Source organism: Fundulus heteroclitus, chromosome 24 (assembly GCF_011125445.2).
Source record: "Fundulus heteroclitus isolate FHET01 chromosome 24, MU-UCD_Fhet_4.1, whole genome shotgun sequence".
In the NCBI taxonomy this organism is placed as follows: Eukaryota; Metazoa; Chordata; class Actinopteri; order Cyprinodontiformes; family Fundulidae; genus Fundulus; species Fundulus heteroclitus.
Window position 1 is genome coordinate 5,777,576 of NC_046384.1, and position 22,500 is coordinate 5,800,075.

At 40.9% G+C, this 22,500-nt stretch overlaps 1 protein-coding gene across 1 annotated transcript; it reads right to left on the minus strand.

The window, feature by feature from the left end:
• Window positions 1–202: 202 nt before the first annotated feature.
• Window positions 203–2,297, minus strand: LOC118557738 (gastrula zinc finger protein XlCGF8.2DB-like). Its single transcript, XM_036128018.1, has one exon. It carries the CDS (start codon window positions 2,280–2,282, stop codon window positions 1,398–1,400), a length of 885 nt encoding a protein of 294 aa, XP_035983911.1. The 5' UTR covers window positions 2,283–2,297; the 3' UTR covers window positions 203–1,397.
• Between the last annotated feature and the right edge of the window lie 20,203 nt (window positions 2,298–22,500).

The following is a 22,500-nucleotide window of genomic DNA, read 5'->3' on the forward strand; positions in this document are numbered from 1 at the left end:
TTTGCTTTTTTTTTTATAAGTGTCATTTTTATCATGTAAAAAAATAAAAGGCAATATGGTCTTCAATAATAGGCCCAAAAAATAGGCAGCACATAGAGGATACACTGATGTCAAAATAATCAGCATCTGCCCACAAAAACCTGGGGTGATCGATCACTAACTAATATGCTGAAGGAATAAAAATAAAGATTTTAAGACTTGATATTCAGAAGACATTTATTCAAGGTATACTTTCACAGGATGTTTTCTTCACATATAACAAATTCAAGCTTCCAAGAAAATAAGTTTTGAGAAGACTGAAAGAAAATCCAGTGAATCCTATTTGGTCCATTTATCAGATTAAAGACTCTTAAATTGTTCAGCTTTAGCACAACAAACATCTTAAACTGTTGGTAGAAAACCAAAAACATTCTTATGAATATCTGCTTTAGGCTTTGTTACACACAGTCAAGTCACTCATCAATGATATCAATAAACACTGGACAATTAGTGTGAAGGATGAGACTGTCTCTCTCCACACAGTTTATTCTTGGAGGCATGGATGACAAACTCTAAGATCATCTTCCACTTGTAAACGAGCTCAAAGACTCTGCAACACTTTCCCACGAGACAACCATCACACCTCCAGGTGATAAAGCAGTGTCATGTTCAGCATCCAGATTTGGGGAAAAGTTGACCTAAAAGCCGTGATTGCAAAGCTCTGGATTTCACAAAGTTAACTGCAGTGATAGCTGTGTTCAGAACAGAAGATCTGGGTCCATGTCTTTGGAAGCTAGTGCCTGATGATGCAGGACACAGTGGGTGGCTATAACGCGTGGATTGATGGATTATATCCACGCTTCAACTCTACTCTTTCAGCCGGTCATCACTGCTATTAGTTTAAATTTGAAGTCCAATTGTTTATAAAATCATTAATATTTCCTCTTAGTTTCACTTGCGTTGTGTTTGTACTGAAATGTGCTATACATAAAACTTGGTATGGTTTTTCATGTGTCTGTTTAAATTAGATTTGTGGCTAGATCTTTGTCCACATAGACCAACAAGAAAAATTCTCCTGTCCAGTGTGGATTTTCCTTTGTGTCTTTAAAGTTCCTTTTTTGTTAAATCTTTGTCCACACAGATCACAATAGAAAGGCTTCTGTCCTGTTTGGATTTTCATGTGACTGTTTAACATTAATTTGCAGCTAAATCTTTTTCCACATAGATCACAACAGAAAAGCTTCTCTCCTGTCTGGCCTTTCTTACATTCCTTCTTATAGAACATTTCTTATATCCAGAGTCTGAAAAGTGTTTCAGCTCAGAGAGATAGTGTTCTTTGTAGTCCAATTTGTTTCTGCTTTTATTTTCCTACATTTATTCATTTAAAGCCCTTTGCATTGTCCATGTACTGAAATGTGCTATACAAAAAAGCTTGCCTTGTCATGCATTGTATGGTCAATTTTGTGTATGTTTAAACTAGATTTGTGTCTAAATCTTTTACCACATAGATCACAATAGAAAGGCTTCTGTCCTGTATGGATTATCATGTGTGTGTTTAAACTAGATTTGTGTCTAAATCTTTTACCACATAGATCACAACAGAAAGGCTTCTGTCCTGTATGGATTCTCATGTGTGTGTTTAAACTTGATTTGTGGCTAAATCTTTGTCCACATAGATCACAACAGAAAGTCTTCTGTCCGGTATGGATTCTCATATGCAAGTTTAAATTTGATTTGTGGCTAAATCTTTGTCCACATAGATCACAACAGAAAGGCTTCTGTCCTGTATGGATTTGCATGTGTATCTTTAAACTAGATTTGTCTCTAAATCTCTTTCCACATAGATCACAACAGAAAGGCTTCCTTCCTGTATGGATTTTCATGTGTGTGTTTAAATATGATTTTTGACTAAAGCTTTGTTCACATAGATCACAACAGAAAGGCTTCTGTCCTGTATGGATTCTCATGTGTCTGTTTAAATTTCCTTTTAGACTAAAGCTTTGTCCACATAGATCACAACAGAAAGGCTTCTGTCCTGTATGGATTTTCATGTGTATGTTTAACGTTCCTTTTCGACTAAAGCTTTGTCCACATAGATCACAACAGTAAGCCTTCTGTCCTGTATGGATTCTCATGTGTTTGTTTAAACTAGATTTGTGTCTAAATCTTTTTCCACATAGATCACAACAGAAAGGCTTCTGTCCTGTATGGATTCTCATGTGTCTGTTTAAAGGTGGTTTTTGACTAAAGCTTTGTCCACATAGATCACAACAGAAAGGCTTCTCTCCTGTATGGATTCTCATGTGTGTGTTTAAAACAAGTTTGAGACTAAAGCTTTGTCCACATAGATCACAACAAAAAGGCTTCTGTCCTGTATGGATTCTCATGTGTCTGTTTAAAGTTTCTTTTCGACTAAAGCTTTGTCCACATAGATCACAACAGAAAGGCTTCTCTCCTGTGTGTATTCTCATGTGTCTGTTTAAAGCTGATTTTCCCATAAATGTTTTGCCACAGTCTTTGCAGCTAAGCGCAACTCCTGTGTGGCCTTTCCTACATTTATTCTTCTCTGTAGAACATTTCTTATATCCTGAGTCTGATAAGCGTTTCAGCTCAGAGAGAGGGTGTCCTACATCACTGTCTTCTTCATCCTCCTCAGTGTCTTCAGCCTCTGAAGAAATGGAAGCATCTCCATGATCTTGTATCTTGATGGATTCTCTTCCATCATTCTCTTCTGGAAGCTCTCTGCCTTTAATTTGGTCTGGGTCATGCAGGTGGGCACAAGGTTTGTGGTCTAAAGAAGCTTCTTCTTTAACAATCACCTTCTCCTTAACATCTGCAGGAAACATGTAAACATATTTTGCACATTAGAAAACATTTTGATCTTAGCCAGAACTGAGGCACACTTTAAGATATATTTAGGGAATGTTGTTAGATTAAATTCTTTGACAGAACATGCAGAACAGTAAAACACATAAAAAAATGATATGACTGTTATAACCGCTGCAAAAACTCAGTTCTTCATTGAACTACATTTTTTACATTAAAGTGCTGATGACACAATATTGAACTTTTCAGCCATGCTTTTAAAACAAAATGTTAGGCTTTGTCCAATGTGCTTAATGTGTCTATGTCCAAATATACAGCACACCAGATTATAAGGCGCACCATCAATTTTTGAAAAAAAGTAAGGACTTTAAGTGTCCTTTATAGTTCGAAAAATAAGGTAATAAAATGAGAGCAAGAAGATGTCATTTTATTTAAATGTAGAAGTTTTGAGTATTCTGCCACAACATGACAACTACGGTATTTTGATATCATTTTCTGATTAATTCCTTCTAAAAACTCACCAGATGATGTGAAAATGTTATCCCACCCAAAGCTATTTTTCCAGCCTAATGCGTTCAAAATAAGCCGGATGGGAAACACTTTTTATTTTAGGATTTTATTGAGATTTTTTTGCAGCACTGTAGGAGTGGTCACAGAACCCCTGTTCAGCCCGAAGCAAATAAAATGTTTGCTCAATAAGTCTGCACCCTATAAAAAAATAGAAAGCCCCCCTTTAGTTTTTTCCTGCAGCCGAGCACAGTCCATGAGCCACGGGGACTGTCTGCAAAAGTTTTATCCATCGTCAAGCATACCAATCGCCTGCATTTCTTGTGACAAATTCTTCCATTTCTCACACATTCTGCCAGTGGCACAAGGAGGGGGGAATAGTAGCATGTTTGTTAAGCTACACAGCAAAATTGGAAGAGTTGTTTTGAGTTGATTTTACTGGTGTTAATTGTTCTGGTGTTAACAGGAGTCACTGTGTGTTAATTGTGGTGTTACATTAACACAGAGTGCTTAAAAAGCTCTGTGCACTGTTGTTTCAAAGAGTTAACTGCCTAACACTGACTGAGAGTGACATTCCATATCCGGTTCTTTCATCATGTTGCACACTCGAACAAATTAATGTTGAGACATGCGGTGGTTGTGAATTTTCTTTTACTTTACTTCTCTCTGAAAATGCCAACAACATTCATACATAAGACGTGCGTCACACTATGGCTGTTCTTTTTCTAATGAGTTTACGTTCTCCAACAGAAATTTTATGTCAAACATACAGTGCCTTTTGGTAACTTTTCCATTACTTTTGCTTACCTGAAAATGCCAACAACATTCATACATAAGACGTGCGTCACACTATGGCTGTTCTTTTTCTAATGAGTTTACGTTCTCCAACAGAAATTTAGGACCCAGGGCTGCCCTAAGCGCCTGTTCAAAACTAATCCATTTTTTAACTCATTTCACTCTCAGCCAGAATCGTTACCTAGATAGTATATATGAACGTTCAGCTTAACATAACACAGTTTGTTTAATAACAAAACAAAATATTTATAGGAGAGGTAACAGAATAGAATTGTATTTTAATGGAGGGGGGGGGGGTCCTTGATTTAAAGTCCCCATCAACTGGTCCCCCACAATCATTCTTCCTTTTGGACGACGGACATCTTGCCGCTCTTTTCTACCTGTAAAATAGATGATTGCTTAAAAAGGTAAGAATCTTAATATATTAATGTGACGTTAGTTGTGTTTCCAAGAAAGTTTCAAATAGGCACATCAGCCTGCTGTGTGTGTAAACTGGCCAACTACAAACTTTGTGTTTCGGCTAGGCTATGTAGTCTAACAACTAGTTGGTAGACGAACCAAGAATTTGCATAGCATAAATAAATACGTAATATATAGTAACCTAATCCCAATGTCCCAAATGTTTTCTTTTCTGTGACAAATGAAATGTATTTTGTGGAATCGAACGGGTGGCCAGGAAGCTGTTAGGATATCGCGCGCACGTTGTATAGCCTATGCTAGTCTGACATGGACATTTCATTCTGTTTCCGTTCTCCAAAATAACTTAGAACTAATTTAGTTATATAATTTAACTAGGTACTTAGTTCTAGCAGACACCAGCGAATCTGTATTGCTCCTTAAACCGCCTCTGGCATTAATATCTGCCAACAGTGCCTTAACTTTGCTAACTGTGGGCGGCAGTGTAGGCTAGGCGGGGAAAGCAATCCCATTCGTGAAAGTGTACTAATAGGGGGTTTTCAGCTGACGTCACGCTCACGTGACTACTCAGCGCGTCCTCCATATTGGGTGGCAGTCGTTTCGCACTGTTGACCTGCATTGTATGACGCCTTAGGCAGTATTGGAAGTGAACAATGGGGAAAACGTGTTTAATGGTTGGTTGCACGGCCCGTGGAGGTGGAGATCAACGCTCTATCGCCTACCAGCCGTAATAGTGAATCAGTGTGAAAAAACAAAACAGCTCTCTGAACAACGCCGTCACCTACGGCTGACACGGATATCCAGGTCCGATTTGGACGGTGTTAAGCTGGAATACGCCAGAGTCTGCGGTGCTCACTTTGTCACAGGTAATTAACTGTTAAGTATTTAAAACATGTAAGAAGAATATATTAATAATAGGGCTTGGGCGTTATGACTTATTACTTTCCGCGGCTGCCATGTTGACTGCCTCCGCCGCCTCTACTGCCTATGACTACCGCATACTGTATTCCCTCTCTCAGCTGTGTTTTAATTTGATTAATTTCACCTTAACTTGATTTCAACCATGGTAAACCGTTGCTGTGTTGTGGGCTGTAACAGCGCAACACATGATCGCCATGGGAAAAACATAGAAAATGGGTTAACTTTCCACCGCTTTCCTGCCTGGAGGCGCAACCACGGAGAACAACTGTCAGAGATAACAAAGAGTCGTCGGCTCGCTTGGATCGCGGCTGTAAGTCGACCGAACATAACTTTCCACAGTATCCCGATGTCAATGAGAGTGTGTTCTAAACCTTTGAAACACATAGCAGCTAGATAAAAGTACATTACATGCGTGAGTGGTTGTTAGCGCTAACGGTTAGCAGGTGCCAGAGCCCGTCTGAGCGCAGCTTACCTTTGAACGAGTTACTGTGTTCCCACTGTTTGCTGGCTTTATGATCTGCAGCTCCTACCGGCGCCAATACGGTAAATACAACTTAATTTTGCACTGGTCATTGTTCTGCTTAAATAATTAACGCCGCGAGCGGCGTCGATCGGCCCTGCAGCCAAGCGCCTTCGCGCACCGCCGGCCGTCAGCCACCGCAGAAGCATGCGACGCATTTGCGTCGGATTGTTTACATTTTTACCATCTTATTAAAACTCACCCGTCCACGTATGATGGCGATTTCCTTGATGTACATAACCAGATGTGAACTGGTTGTGAGCCTCTAGACCTTTGTAAGCTCTCATTTCCTCAAGAGTGTGCAGAGGGTTTTCACCGAACACCAGGTAATGCACTATGTCGCCGTGCTCTACATTTGGCCAATCATCTGGATTACGGCTAAACAAGGCACCGTGGAGGGGATAGGGGTCCATATGGTCGATCACGGAACATTTCCTCAGATATACGTCCTTATCTGGTCGCTCTAGCCCGCTGGCGTACTTATCCATTCGCGATACGATAATACGAGTACGACAACTAGAGATAAGGAAGTGTACCACCCAATATGGCGGACCGGAAGTTGGCCAGTGACGTCAGTGAAAACCCCCTATTGTTAGCAGCGAACATCAAGGCATTTGAAAATGCACCCGTTACCTCCGCCAATTTCTTTTTGCATGTGTCTATGTATCGAACAATGCACGCATCTGTATATATCTTGACATACTTAGTAGAAGTCAGCAGTAGTGTGTGTGTAGCAGACTACTACTGTAAATCTTGTGCAAAATTCTGTTTCCCTGTGAAATCTGTTCCCCCTGTGTCGGGAGCGCGCATTGCAGCCAGAGAGGCGGATCTGACTATTTTCAAGGCGCTCCTGATCATTTTTCGGTAAAAACAGCTCATATAATCATGTCAACTTTGTAACATTCAGTTTAATCGGTTTCTCCTTTTACAAATTTATAAAATGAATACATTAACGAGGTCTTCTTGCGCTGTTTTGTGTTGTTTTTTTAAACGCCAAGAGAATCGGTATTTCTCCAACTTTTGTCCCTTCAGCCTGACAGAAATAAACGTCACCAAACAGATTTCCAACACGTAGTGTATTTTTAATTTTTCATTGCTGATATAAGAGGATGGAAACTGGCTGATAGCAGGGCACACAAATTAGAATTTCTGGTTAATCCCCTTCTAATGTAAAATATGAAATATTACTGGATTAAGGACATTTCTAGTATAACATATCACACATATCAATTTTAGAGAAATTGGAAACAGTTGCTCTTTATTTCCCAAAGATGTGGGAGGAGGAGAGGAGAAAATGGATGTTTCAGCTCCCTGAAATAATCTGTTCCTCCTCCATAACATGGGAAGAAGTAAATGTACCTGCAGGTCTTGAAATGTGCTTATTCCTCTCACCATCAACAACAAATCCTGTTGATTTGGTCATATTTACTCTTTATTTGCAAAAATTAAACGGGGGTAACAGTTTTTCTGTAAACTGAAATAATCTGTTCCTCCTCCATAACATGGGAAGAAGTAAATGTACCTGCAGGTCTTTAAAGGTATACTATGCAACCGGGGTTGATTTTCCAGCGAGGCTCCCCCCAGAGGGCGAAAGTAAAAGTGCACTGTCGTAAAGATGCTCAGCTGTTCTGGTTTCTCCATCAAGCCAGGCGCGGTTGTTTTGAGCTTAGCAGACAGGCGAACACAACGAAAAGTGGAAAAACCGCCGCCGCCTCGCCAAGCCGCAGCCGCCGCGGTAATGTCTCGCCAACATAAAAAAAAAAAAAAAAAAAAAAAAAAAAAAAGCTAAACCGGGGTTTCATCAGATCATAACACATGTTCCCACATGCATCTGGGAGATTACAGTTGTCTTTCTGTAAAATGTACTCCACAGGTTGAACTTTTTGGACATAATTCCAAAGGGTATGTTTGGGGCAAAACATCACCCTAATAACACCATACCTAAAGTGGTGGCAGTATTGTGCTTTTGTGCTGTTTTTATTCAGCTATAACTTGGGCCTTAATTGGGGAGGATGGAATAATGAATATTTTGACAAAGGCCGTGGTAGTGGCACAGAACTTTTGACCCTCTGTTAGGAAGGTGAAGATGCAGATGAACTGCATTGTTCAGGTTAATAGTTCAGATTAAAAGGTGGAAAAATCTGTGAATTTATTTGTTTTTCTGTCATTTTCTTTACATAACAAAATCCTGGAATTTGAAGAGGGGTGTAGACTTTTAAGACCTACTGTACATATGTACGTAATATTTTCGCTCTTTGGTACACCTGGCAGTGTGACAGTGTGAAAGTAAGCTATATATGCTGTACTCCTTTGCATTGTGATCAATGCACACTATTAAAATTGGTTATAGGTATGGAATGTATAATTGCCAGAGTCAGCTTAGCATTTATTCTGCCCATTGCCAAATTGGAACTTTCCATGAACATTAAAAACACTAATAGCTACTTGTCTTTCACAACATTACATGTTACCACAAAAGCCCATGTCAAAACGGATACTACCACAGTCATATATTAATCAAAGGATGTGCTGTACATATTTCTTTCCTTTAGACCACTCAACGCCTTCTACTTCTGATACTGCATCTTCTCTCACAGATACCTTGTCCTTATCAAGCGACAGCGACGTAAGAGAAAAGAGCATTTCTACAGGTTGTAGTAGACTGAACAAAGAAGGAAGCCCATCTGTGGAGAAGGCTCCCCTGTGAGAGACCACAAAAGAGGTAACATTTTAAGGAAAAAGTCATGTGTTGTTTGTAAACATACCTCATTTCTGTGGCAAAGACATAGGCAAAGTTTCTATCCATACTAATACTCCCCAATAGTATGATCAAGCATTTGTTTCTCACCTACAAATGGAGCAGGAAAACCACTCAAATGTATCGTGTGATGCATGACACTTACATGCTTAATTATGTTTAATAATGATGATGATTACTTTTGTGTGTTTTGTGTAAGCAGATGGTCAAAAATGCCTTGCTTCGGAAATCTGGAGGACAGGACATTCTTGAAGAGTATAAATCCGAAAACACGCTGAAGCACCGCACTAGGAGGCAGCTTGTCAACATACTGGCAAGTGATATGACTGAGAGACATGGGTAAGACCTAGCAATTGAACTTTGACATGAGTTTAGATTTGTGCAAAATATATTCTCCTGCCTGTCAGAGAGTGAAGTGAATTTTTTGTCTTGCCGCTACAGTCGGATTCCCTCCCGTCAACAGAAGGAGAAGTATGCGCTGGACATCATTTCACTTTTTCCTGCACTTAAGGATCCCTTCTCACCAAAAGGATATGTAAGTTTTGCATTGATTTTTAGGAGTCAGTAGAAAAAATTACATTGGAAGGTGGCTAATGTGACCGCTAGGATGGTTATTATTGCATATATTTCATATTTTAGTCATAGCTATAATAGCCTGACTTATATAGGTGATTTTTACTTTTGTTTCCATTTGCTGTGCGAGACGTAACACTATTTTGATGTTCTTTCATTTGTTGTAGGAGCATTTTTATGATGCACAGAAAGGTACTGGATATTTGGCGTGGCGTCTGAAGACAATGAGCAGGACTACAGCTAAGAGGCCAGCAAAGGTGCCATCATTGCCTAAAAACCAAGGGCCAAAACGGAGAAGACAAGTGACAACACTGCCTGGGCAGCTTGATGGTGACGACTGCAGAGAAGCCATTTTGTTTCTTATTCCTGAAGAGGCAAGTGTGCTGGAGAAAATGAAGATGACGTTTCAATATCGTCAGGACTTGGTGCATGACCCAGAAAGAAGCGCTCATGTCTTCAAAACATTCCCACGTTTCCTGGATGTCAAAGGACTTGTGAGTAGAACATTACTTTCCTTATAATACAGCCCCTTTCAGAATTCTTGGAGCAGCCTCACAAATTATCTTGTTTGTGTTGTCCACCAAAGACATTTAGAATTAAAAGTTCAAATTGTCAGAGTTTTAACACTGGTTCAATGTTGTCATATATGTGATTAACAGGTAAATCAAGACTTCAACCTGCTGTTTGGTGCTGAAAAAAGTTCCAAGTTGTTGAACAAGTGGGACACAACATTCAAGCCGAAGATCATCAAGGAGGCCACCCAGCTGACTCAATCAACTGATCTGCGTCGTCTGTTAAAAGAAGCTGAGAGGCACCCAGAGAGTGATGGTATGCTGGCACACAGTGTTTTACAGTATAAATGAATTCGATGGCCGTAAAAGTCCTCAGAGGGCCGGAATATGAACACAAACCATTATTTTCCCCTGCATTTTAGGTCTGTATTGAAGGAAGCCACATTTAAAACAGACCCCACCTTCTCTAAGTCTCCTGAATATAACTTCACTGTATTGGAAATGCATTTTCTGAGATTCACAAATTATGTCATATTTAATTTGAAGCTGCACAACATTACAATCATATCTAATAATTGATGACATCAAAGTGTTGGAGAGTCATGGAATTAGTTTGCCATATTCAGCTGTGAATGTCCGCGGCACAATTTCCCAAATCACAGGCGATAATTTAGGCATACATGGGATCATGGATGTTATCGAGTCGTTCAGTGGACGTTACTTTTGTCGTTTGTGTTTGATTGAAACAAGTGATGCCCAGAATGTTATCAGTGAGGATGACCCAAAGATTATCTTGCGAGGTAAAGAAATCTTTGAAATTCATTGCAACAAGTTACAGTCAAATCCACAAAAGTTGCATGTGTGTGGTTTAAAAAGGAATTCAACTTTAAACAGCTTACAGTTCTTTCATTGTTCCCAGATGCGAAGATAACCGTTTACGTCTTGCTAATCGTTGCACAGGTTCTCATTCGATCATTAACTGTTTACACTGTTCTCAAATGCTAAGGTAAGTTGCACATGCCTTAGCTAGGATGAAGCTGCACTACAATATATATTTATCGCAGTTTTTCCCCTACCATTCAACAAGAACACTTTGGATTAGACAGGTTTGTTCCTTTTTCTTCTTCTCTATTTTGCCTCATTGCTAATAACTGTGTGTAACTGTCCATGTGTTTGCAACTGTGACACACAAATTTCCTGCATTGCAAGACAATAAAAGAATACTTATTCTTATTAATTTCTGTATGTAGTCTAAATGATGGCAGGATTGGTCCTCCATAGCCAACAGCCAGAATAAAACATGCAACCACCTTTCTGGACAAGATAAACCAAAAGGTTGTTTGGAGGAACTTTCCCAGGCAGACAGACAAGAAGAACTTGATGCTAAATGTTGCTATGCATGCTAAGCTAGCATTAGTAGCTACTATGCTACCCTAGCATTAGCATCCCATGTGCCACATGCTAAGCTAGCTAGCTGATCATATGCTGCAGGCTTAGCCAGTTTTCTGGGGGAAACCCTGCAACGAGTTCTGATGAAGAGGAGGAATCCATCAGCTGCTGAAAACGGCTCCTAAACTTTAGCTCCATCCACACAGTTAGCATGAAGAAGGAAATCTCCAAACCTGATGGGTGCAGCAGAACTCTGGGCTGGAAAACATCCCCCATCATTGGTGTCTCCTCTGCTGCGTCCTGCCGCTCTTTGAGCTCCTGCTTCCCTCCAGTTTCTCCGCTGTGCCTCCAGCTGCTGGACTTCTTTCCAGACTTCATCATCTGCAGCAGCTGCTGCTCTCTTTCAGATTCACCAACACTCCAAATTCTGGCCTCACAGCAAAACAAGGACAAAGAACCCGGAGGGATCAATGCGGCTGTGCTGCTGGGAAGAGGGAATGGAAACAATGGAACCGGAAATGTCTTCTTCTTCTTCTACTTCTTCTTCTTCTTCTTCTTGAGTTTATTGGCGGTTGGCAAACATCTTTTCGATGTGCATTACCGCCACCAACTGGTGAGGAGTGTGTGTCAGAATGGCCCTATTCCTAAAGATATTCATATTTATATATCTATATATCTACATCTATAATATTAATTTACAAATACTAAATCCTCCTAATTTCTTCTTCTTCTTCTTCTTCTTCTAAAAGCAATGAATCAAAGACACCTCGAGAACCGCGCAGTTTGTATATGGACTGATAAACTTGCTGGTAGAGCACCCCAGTGGAGGACTTTATATAAGCCTCCAATTAAAAAGAGAACTGGTGATCTCCAATGGAGGATTTTACACGGTGCCATCGCCACAAACTCTTTTTTATCCGTTATTAATCGGGCTGTTTTAAATGAGTGTCCTTTCTGCAGTCTGTCTGAGAACGTTTTTCATGTTTTTATGGACTGTAACAGACTAAAGACCATTTTTAGCTTTTTAACAAATGTTTTTAGTCTTTTTGGCACTGTTTTTACTACTTCTTTATTTATTGGAGGAGTGTGCCAAAATAAAAGTAATAAGGCAAAGGCCAGACTTTTAAACTTTTTAATCAGTGAGGCAAAGATGGCTATTTATTTGTCTCGTAGAGACAGACTGCAGGGAGGACCTCACCTTGATGCTGTGGCTCTGTGGAAGTGCAATGTTAAAGCCAGAATTAGGCTGGAGTTTCACTTCCACAGAGCCACGCAGAACATGGAGGATTTTATGCAGTTGTGGGGTTTTAAAAAGATTTTTATGTGAAGTGTCTGAAAGAAAAGAACTTCAATTTAACAAGCTTCTTATTTAAGAATTTTATGTAAATGACACTTGGTTTTAACTCAATTGTTTAATTGTTTGGCCTTTTGTAATTAAAGTTTTGTTAAAAGTCAAAAGTCTTCTTCTTCTTCTTCTTCTTTTACTTAATGGCAGATTGCATCCATGACTTTTAGGTGCATACTGCCACCTACCTTATCAGATAATGTAGCATGAATCATATCCAATGTGGAAATTTATCTTCTTTCTATATTTTATTAAGTAATTGTAACATTATCTTAAGTACTTTCTCAGGTAATTTGTGAAACATGATGTAACTTAACTTATCTTCTCCTGCTGCACTATTTCTAATTCCCTTCAACACTATTTTTAATTCATTCATATTGATTTCTGTCATCTCATGTATTTTCGTCACATTCTTTAGGAATAAATACATCTCTGTTTTCATCAAAAATCTTCTCCATATGTTTCTATGAATATTATCTAAATGATCACCACTATGCACACTAGCAAATTTCTTTCCTAAAACATTAGCTTTGTTATTGCAATTATTCCTTCATCCTATAAAACTGACAGTTTAACAAATACTTTCTTCCCACTCATTTTCTTTAACATTGATCAAGCCTCTCCTATTTTAACTTTTCCTCCTATAGTAGAACAATAATTCCTCCATGCGTTCCGTTTACTACTCTTAATAACTCTTCAGGCCTTGCTCTATTTCATTTTTTAATTGCTTTTGTACATTCATCATTCCACCAAGGCACTGTTTTCTGTTTTCCTCAGACTGACTTATACGGTATACTATTTAATGCTGCATTTAAAATTAGATGAGTGACGTCAGAAGTACATTCCTCATTATCTGCCTTCATTGTAATTGATTCTGCTGATATGTTGCATATTTCTTTAAAATTTTCCCAATGAGCTTTTTCAAACATTAACTTTATTTCTTATGAATAGGCCTTTCTTATGTATCTATTTTTACATTTATTGAAAATATTACTGGACAGTTATCACTTCAAATACTTGTGCCGTCCGTCCGTCCGTCCGTCTTCTTCCGCTTATCCGGGGTCGGGTCGCGGGGGTAGCAGCTTCAGTAGGGAGGCCCAGACGTCCCTCTCCCCGGCCACTTGGGCCAGCTCCTCAGGAGGAATCCCAAGGCGTTCCCAGGCCAGCCGGGAGACATAATCCCTCCAGCGTGTCCTGGGTCTTCTCCTGGGCCTCCTCCCGGTGGGACGTGCCCGGAACACCTCACCAGGGAGGCGTCCAGGAGGCATCCTAACCAGATGCCCGAGCCACCTCAACTGGCTCCTCTCGACGTGGAGGAGCAGCGGCTCTACTCTGAGTCCTCCCCGGATGACAGAGCTCCTCACCCTATCTCTAAGGGAGAGCCCAGACACTACGGAGAAAACTCATTTCAGCCGCTTGTATCCAGGATCTCGTTCTATCTGTCACGACCCAAAGCTCGTGACCATAGATGAGGGTAGGAACGTAGATCGACCGGTAAATCGGGAGCTTCGCCTTTTGGCTCAGCTCTCTCTTCACCACAACGGATCGGTACAGCGCCCGCTTCACAGCAGACGCTGCACCAATCCGCCTGTCGATCTCCCGCTCCATCCTCCCCTCATTCGTGAACAAGACCCCAAGATACTTGAACTCCTCCACTAGGGGCAGCACATCCTCCCCAACCCGGAGAAGGCACTCTACCCTTTTCCGGTTCAAGACCATGGTCTCGGATTTGGAGGCACTGATTTTCATCCCGGCCGCTTCGCACTCGGCTGCGAACCGCTCCAGTGAGAGCTGTAGATCACGCCCTGATGAAGCCAATAGGACCACGTCATCCGCGAATAGCAGAGACGCAATCCTAAGGCCACCAAAACGGATCCCCTCAACACCTTGGCTGCACCTAGAAATTCTGTCCATAAAAGTTATGAACAGAATCGATGACAAAGGGCAGCCTTGGCGGAGTCCAACTCTCACCGGAAACGAGTCCGACTTACTGCCGGCAATGCGGACCAGACTCTGACACCGGTCGTACAGAGACCTGACAGCCCTTATTAAAGGGCCCGGTACTCCATACTCCCGGAGTACCCCCCAAAGAACCCCTTCGGGGGACACGGTCGAATGCCTTCTCCAGATCCACAAAGCACATGTAGACTGGTTGGGCAAACTCCCATGCCCCCTCCAGAATCCTGCTGAGGGTATAGAGCTGGTCCAGTGTTCCACGGCCAGGACGAAAACCACACTGCTCTTCCTGAATCCGAGATTCGACTATCCGACGGACCCTCCTTTCCAGTACCCCTGAATAGACCTTACCAGGGAGGCTTAAGAGTGTGATTCCTCTGTAGTTGGAACACACCCTCCGGTCCCCCTTTTTAAATAGGGGGACCACCACCCCAGTCGGCCAATCCAGGGGAACTGCCCCCGATGTCCACGCAATGTTGCAGAGCCGCGTTAACCAACACAGCCCCACAACATCCAGAGCCTTAAGGTACTCCAGGCGAATCTCATCCACCCCCGGGGCCCTGCCACCGAGGAGCTTTTTAACAACCTCGGCAACCTCAGCACCAGAGATGGGAGAACCTGACCCAGAGTCCTCAGGCTCTGCTTCCGCAATGGAAGACGTGTTGGTGGGATTAAGGAGGTCTTCGAAGTATTCCGCCCACCGAAACACAACGTCCCGAGTCGAGGTCAGCAGCACACCACCCCCACTGTAAACAGTGTTGGTACTGCACTGCTTCCCCCTCCTGAGACGCCGGATAGTGGACCAGAATCGCTTCGAAGCCGTACGGAAGTCTTTCTCCATGGCCTCTCCGAACTCTTCCCACGCCCGAGTTTTTGCCTCGGCAACCAGCCGAGCCGCCTGCCGCTTTGACTGCTGGTTCACATTAGCTGCTTCCGGAGTCCCACAGGCCAAAAAAGCCCAATAGGACTCCTTCTTCAGCTTGACGGCTTCCCTCATCGCTGGTGTCCACCAGCGGGTTCGAGGGTTGCCGCTGCAACATGCACCGACAACCTTGCGGCCACAGCTCCGACTAGGCGTCTCAACAATAGAGGCGCGGAACATGGTCCATTCAGACTCAATGTCCCCCGCCTCCCTCGGGACGTGTTTAAAGTTCTCCCGGAGGTGGGAGTTAAAGCTCCGCCTCACAGGGGACTCCGCCAGACGTTCCCAGCAAACCCTCACAGTACGTTTGGGCCTGCCCGGTCGGACCGGCTTCCTCCCCCGCCATCGGAGCCAACTCACCACCAGGTAGTGGTCGGTGGAGAGCTCCGCCCCTCTCTTCACCCGAGTGTCCAAGACATGCGGCCGCAGGTCAGATGAAACGACAACAAAGTCGATCATTGAACTGCGACCTAGGGTGTCCTGGTGCCAAGAGCACATATGGACACCCTTATGCTTGAACATGGTGTTTGTGATGGACAATCCATGACGAGCACAGAAGTCCAACAACAAAACACCACTCGAGTTCAGATCAGGTGGGCCATTCCTCCCAACCACGCCCCTCCAGGTCCCACTGTCATTGCCCACGTGAGCGTTGAAGTCCCCCAGCAAAACGAGGGAGTCCCCAGGAGGGGCACTCTCCAGTACCCCTTCCAAGGACTCCAAAAAGGGTGGGTAATCTGAGCTCCATGGGCAAAAGCCCGGCCACCAGACGCTCGCCAACGTGCCCCACCTCCAGGCCTGGCTCCAGAGTGGGGCCCCGGTGACCCGCGTCCGGGCAAGGGAACACGAGGTCCAATAATCGTACTCATCATAAGGGCATTTTGGGCTGCGCTTTGTCTGGTCCCTCACCTAGGACCTGTCTGCCTTGGGTGACCCTACTAGGGGCTTAAAGCCCCTGACAGCATAGCTCCTAGGATCATTGGGACACTCAAACCCCTCCACCACGGTAAGGTGGCAGCCCAGGGAGGGGACAAACGAAACACCATTCCGATTATTTGAATCTTTAGAAGCATCCGTAAAATTTTTTACATATCCATAATATTCTTCATTTATTTATTTTTGAACCATACTTGAATCTGAAATATCCTCTTTGTATTTCCGTTTATACAACAAAGTTAAATCCGTATCAATTTCAGGCAACATAGATGGATGAATTAATGATCTAATAACTGTTTAACTGACATTTATTTGAGATAATTCAAGATCTGTTATATTAGAATCTGCTATCCATCCAAAAGAATTTAATTTCTTCTTCCCTTTTTCCCAACATGGTTTTAAAATTTCCTTACATGAATTTCACAATGATTTTTTAACTGAAACCAGTAAGTGGAAAGTAATTGTAATCTCCTCAATTGTAGTGGCATTTCTCCCATTTCTATTTGTAATGCTGATGTTGGTGTTGTTCTTAAGGCCCCTGTGCATAGTCTCAATGCTTGATGCTGAACAATATCCATTTTTTTAAGTAATAAAACTGATGCTGAACCAAAAGCAATACATCCATAATCAAAGACAGACCTAATCTAACCTGTTTAAATGGATTTCAATGCTTTCCTCTCAGCTCTCCATTCAGTCCCAACCAAACATCTCATAACATTTATAACTCTTTTGCATTTATCAATCATCATTTCAATATGAACTTTCCAAGTAAGCCGTTCATTCAACCATATACCCAACAATTTATCATCATCAGCAAATAATGAAATGTCCATTTTATTTTCTTTGCAAGTTATCATTCCCCCAGATATTTGAAATGTTTGTTTCTCTACCAACTGACTCACAAAACGATTGCTAGTAAACTCTTTTTGCACATTTTACAGTTCTTTTGACTATAGCTTGTGACCTTTTATATTCAATAAAATACGGAAAATTCTGAATTTTCTTTAACATTCTAAACACTTTATTTTGAGATTTAATCGCACAGTCATAATCTTTTGTCTACCATGGAACAATTTTCTTCTTCCCGCTTCCTTTTTTTCTTTGGATAGATTGTCAAACTGTAACTAAGATGGCTTCACAAACAGAAACATTTATATTATCAACATCCAAATTAATATCAACCTTTTGCATTTCTTCATCATTAATTCTCTTTTATTTTTCCCAATGAGCATTTGCAAAAACCCATCTTTCTATACCTTCAATATAATTTTGTCCTACCTCACAACCCACTTTTATTAGTATTGGATAATGATCACTTCCTATGGTTAAATCTTTTAAAACTTTCCAATTACTGATTCCTGCAATATCCTTAGACACTAATGTAAGATCTATTGCTGATTCTGATTCTAAATTTTGTTATCACTTCCATCATTAATACAAACCAAGTTCGTTATATCCATTATTTCTTCTATCACCTCTCCATTAGAATCATTACTACTATCACAAAGCGTTCTGTGAGCATTAAAGTCTTCACAACACATAAATGACCTTTCCATTTATATTTTCAATCAATTCACTCATTTCTTCGAAACAAAGTTTTTTACAAGGATTATAAAAATGTAATATTTTAATATTTCCATTTTTAATCCAACTTTCTACAGCTATCCATTCTAATTTTTTCCCTTTTCCTAGAAATCTATATTGAACTCCCTGGTTTATAAAGATTATACATCCACCCCCACTTCCCTTTTCCCTGTCCCTTCGTATACTATCATATCCCTTTATCACAAAATCTAATTCTGTTTTAAGCCACGTTTATTGCACACAAGTAATATCGGGTTTATTTTTCAAATAATTTATGTAGCCTTTAAACTCTTGGCCATTACTTATTAAGCTCCTAGTATTCCACTGAAAGAGAATCATATCCCCCCCCCCCCGTTTTACCATCAGTCTCAAGCTTTTTATTTATTAGTTCCCAAGAAGGATCCTTTGCAGAAAATTATTTTTCTGCCCCTTTCACAATAATTCCGTGTTTACTTCCACTTGATCAGTACAGTTAACAACATAAGCCATAAATAGAATTAATTTATCCACTGCAATATCCAGTCCTGACATAACTCTTTGGTTTTGCTCTGGTCTTGCACTCTGATGAATCTGTGAACCTTCTTGAATTATTCTTTTTCCTTCCAGAACCTTCTTGGCTGCTTCTGCACAACTAATGTTTTTAGCTGTTTTAAGTTGTTGTATTTCTGCTGCTCTTTTCCTGGCTTCACAACATCTATATGCAACATTATGCTGTGTCATACGTCATGTCATGCAAAGGATTGTGGGATTCCTTATAGCTCCTTAGCACCGGTAAGGGACTATGCTAAAGGAACTATGACGGGAAGCATATAGGCTCCTTTCCTACTTCCTTCCTTACTGACTGCATTATTCGGACAACATTCCCGCTTTGGCTAAAGAGGTCTTATCTAAATGATGTTTTCTAATGGGACGGTCAAAAGAAATCAGCCAAGATATCAGGACGAGAATTATGGACTTGCAAAGTCTGGCTCATCTTAGGTGTAATTTCTAAATGCCTGAAGGTCCTGCCATCATACCGCTCCAGAATGAGACTGTATATTGGCCTGAAATGTGCACACAAACCAAAGAACAAAAGCAAAACACCTTGTGAAGATGCTGGCTGAAGCTAGTCAGAGTGTCTCATTATGTACAGCAAAACAAGTATTGTACTGACATGGGCTGAAAGGCTACTCTGGCAGCAAAAAACAGGTAAAAGCCAGACAACGTTTGCAAACCCTCACATTGACAAAGGTATTCATTTTTGGAGACATGTCTTGTGGTCTAACACCACTAAACTTGAGCTGGTTGGCCTTAAGGACCATTGTTACATTTGGAGGCAGAAGCTTTCAAGCCTAAGAACACCATCCCAACTGTGAAATATGGGTTGGTAGCATCATGTTGTGGGGTTATTTTTTATTTTTTTTGCTGTGTGCCAAAATCTCCTTTAATTGAATAAAAACAAAACGGAAGTAAAACTTATTGCACACAGCTTCAGCTGCTTCAGCTACTTACCACAGATCTGGCACAAAATCTGGGTGAACTAATGCAGGGGTTCTCAAACTAACTAAAGTTGGCGTTGCTTCGGTGTGTGAGTTTGCTAAAGCAATATCGGACTCCGTAATTTTCTCTGGTCCCCTGCCTGATTTGACCAGTGATGACATGTTTAGCCGCATGTCATCATTCAACCGCTGGTTGTCTAGGTGGTGTCCTGAAAACGACGTGGGCTACATTGATAACTGGAGAACTTTCTGGGGAAAACCTGGTCTGATCCGGAGAGACGGCATCCATCCTACTTTGGATGGTGCAGCTCTTCTTTCTAGAAATCTGGCCGGATTTATTAGTCCTCCTAAATGCTGACAACCCAGGGTCCAGACCAGGAAGCAGAGCCGTAGTTTAACACACCTCTCTGCAGCTTCTGTACTGTTGCCCATCCATTATCCTATTGAGACGGTGTCTTTCCCACGGCCAAAACTTAACAGATCAAAAACCTATCTAAAAGGAACAAATCATAAAAACCTAATAAAAATCAATACGGTTCACCTTGAACCTAAAAATAAAACAATTAAATGTGGTCTATTAAATATAAGGTCTCTCCCTCCAAAGACTTTGTTAGTTAACGAATTGATTTCTGATAAACAGATTGATTTGTTTTGTCTCACAGAAACCTGGCTACAAGAGGACTACGTTAGTATAAATGAGTCAACTCCCTCCAATTATTCAAATTTCCACATTCCCAGATCTGTGGGAAGAGGAGGAGGAGTGGCAACCATCTTTCAGTCTGATTTATTAATTAGTCCCAGGCCAATTAATAACTACAGTTCTTTTGAACATTTAACCCTCAGTTTCCCTCATCCAAACTGCAAAGCAATAAAACCTCTTCTATTTGTTGTTTTGTATCGTCCACCAGGCCCTTACACTCAGTTTTTGGATGAGTTGTCAGATTTCTTATCTGATTTGGTGTTAAATACTGATAAGGCTATTATAGTGGGTGATTTTAACATCCATGTTGACACAGAATGTGATAACCTTAGTGTAGCCTTTAAAACTATCCTAGATTCAATTGGTTTTGCTCAAAATGTGCATAAACCGACGCACTCTTGGCTCCATACTTTAGACCTTGTGCTGACATATGGCATTGATTGTGAAGAATTAACAGTATTTCCTCACAACCCTGTCCTATCTGATCATTTTTTAATAACATTTGAGTTTAATCTAACTGAGTTCTCCACCCCCAAAAGAGGGTTCCATTATAGTAGATCTTTATCGGATAATGCTGTATCAAAACTTAAAGAGTCTGTCCCCTTTTTAATATCCTCCGTATTGCAGAAATGCCCTGTAGATGGCAGCAATGTTGTTTCTTCCAATTCACAAATAGATGTCTTTGTAAACGGTATGACTTCGTCATTGCGTTCTGCATTAGACAATGTAGCTCCCTTGAAAAAGAAGGTGATTATTCACAGGAAGCTGGCTCCTTGGTTTAAATCAGAGCTGCGGTTCCTTGAAGCACAATGTTAGGAAATTGGAGAGAAAATGGCACTCTACACACCAAGAGGAATCCTACCTAATCTGGAGGGACAGTCTATTGTTGTATAACAAGACCCTTCGCAGAGTTAGAGCAGCATATTTTTCATCATTAATTGAGGAGAATAAGAATAATCCTAGATTTCTCTTCAGTACAGTTGCCAAACTTACCCAGAGCCACAGCTCTGTTGATCCATCCATTCCCTTAGCTCTTAGCAGTAATGATTTTATGGGATTCTTCATAAATAAAATTGATTCCATTAAAAATAAAATAATTGGCATCCTCCCAAACATGATTACCTCGTCCTCAGTAAGTGAGGCAGCATTGGAGGAATCTTTAGAACCTGCGCAGTGTTTGAACTGTTTAAAAGCAGTAGAGCTTTCTGAGCTATCTAAAATTTTAGCTTCATCTAAACCTTCTACCTGTATGTTAGACCCAATCCCAACCAAGTTGTTTAAGGAGGTATTCCCTCTGATCAGTGGTCCTATTTTAGACATGATTAATCTATCCTTGGTAAATGGATATGTACCACAGGCTTTTAAAGTAGCTGTTATTAAACCTTTACTTAAGAAACCATCTCTTGATCAAGATGAGTTAGTAAATTACAGACCTATATCTAATCTTCTTTTCTTATCTAAAATTCTTGAGAAAGTAGTTGCTAATCAACTATGTGAACATTTACAAAGTAATGACCTACTTGAGGAGTTTCAGTCAGGCTTCAGAGCTCATCATAGCACTGAAACAGCTCTGGTGAAGGTCACCAATGATATTCTCATGGCCTCAGATAATAGACTTGTGTCTATACTTGTCCTGTTAGATCTCAGTGCTGCATTTGATAGAGTTGATCACAATATTCTCCTACAAAGACTTGAGCATACTGTAGGGATTAAGGGAAAAGCATTAGGCTGGTTTAAATCTTATCTGTCGGACAGATTCCAGTTTGTTCATGTTAATAATAAATCTTCCTCAAACTCTAGGGTCACTTGTGGAGTACCACAGGGTTCAGTCCTTGGACCAATTCTATTTACTATATATATGCTTCCGATTGGCAAAATTATCAGACAGCATGGGATTAATTTCCACTATTATGCTGATGACACTCAGCTATATTTATCCATAAATCCTGATGAATCCAATCAGTTACTTCGACTGCAGTCATGTCTTGATGACATCAAAAGCTGGATGACTTTAAATTTCCTGCATTTAAATTCTGACAAGACAGAAGTTGTAATCTTTGGGCCAGAGTCTTCAAAAAATAAAGTTCTTAATCAATCACTTAATCTGGACTGGCATTAACTTGGCCTCTGGTAATAAAGTTAAAAATCTTGGTGTTGTTTTCGACCAAGACATGTCATTTAAATCCCATATTAAACAGGTTTCCAGAGTTTCCTTTTTTCACCTCCGGAATATCGCCAAAATTAGAAACATTCTGTCCAGGAGTGATGCTGAAAAACTAGTCCATGCATTTGTTACTTCAAGGCTGGACTATTGTAATTCTTTACTATCAGGAAGTCCACAAAATGCAGTTCGAAGTCTTCAGCTGATTCAAAATGCTGCGG

Bases quoted from the DNA above. Each gene is read 5' to 3' on its own strand.
- LOC118557738 (XM_036128018.1), bottom strand. From the start codon at position 2,282: ATGAGAATCCATACAGGAGAGAAGCCTTTCTGTTGTGATCTATGTGGA.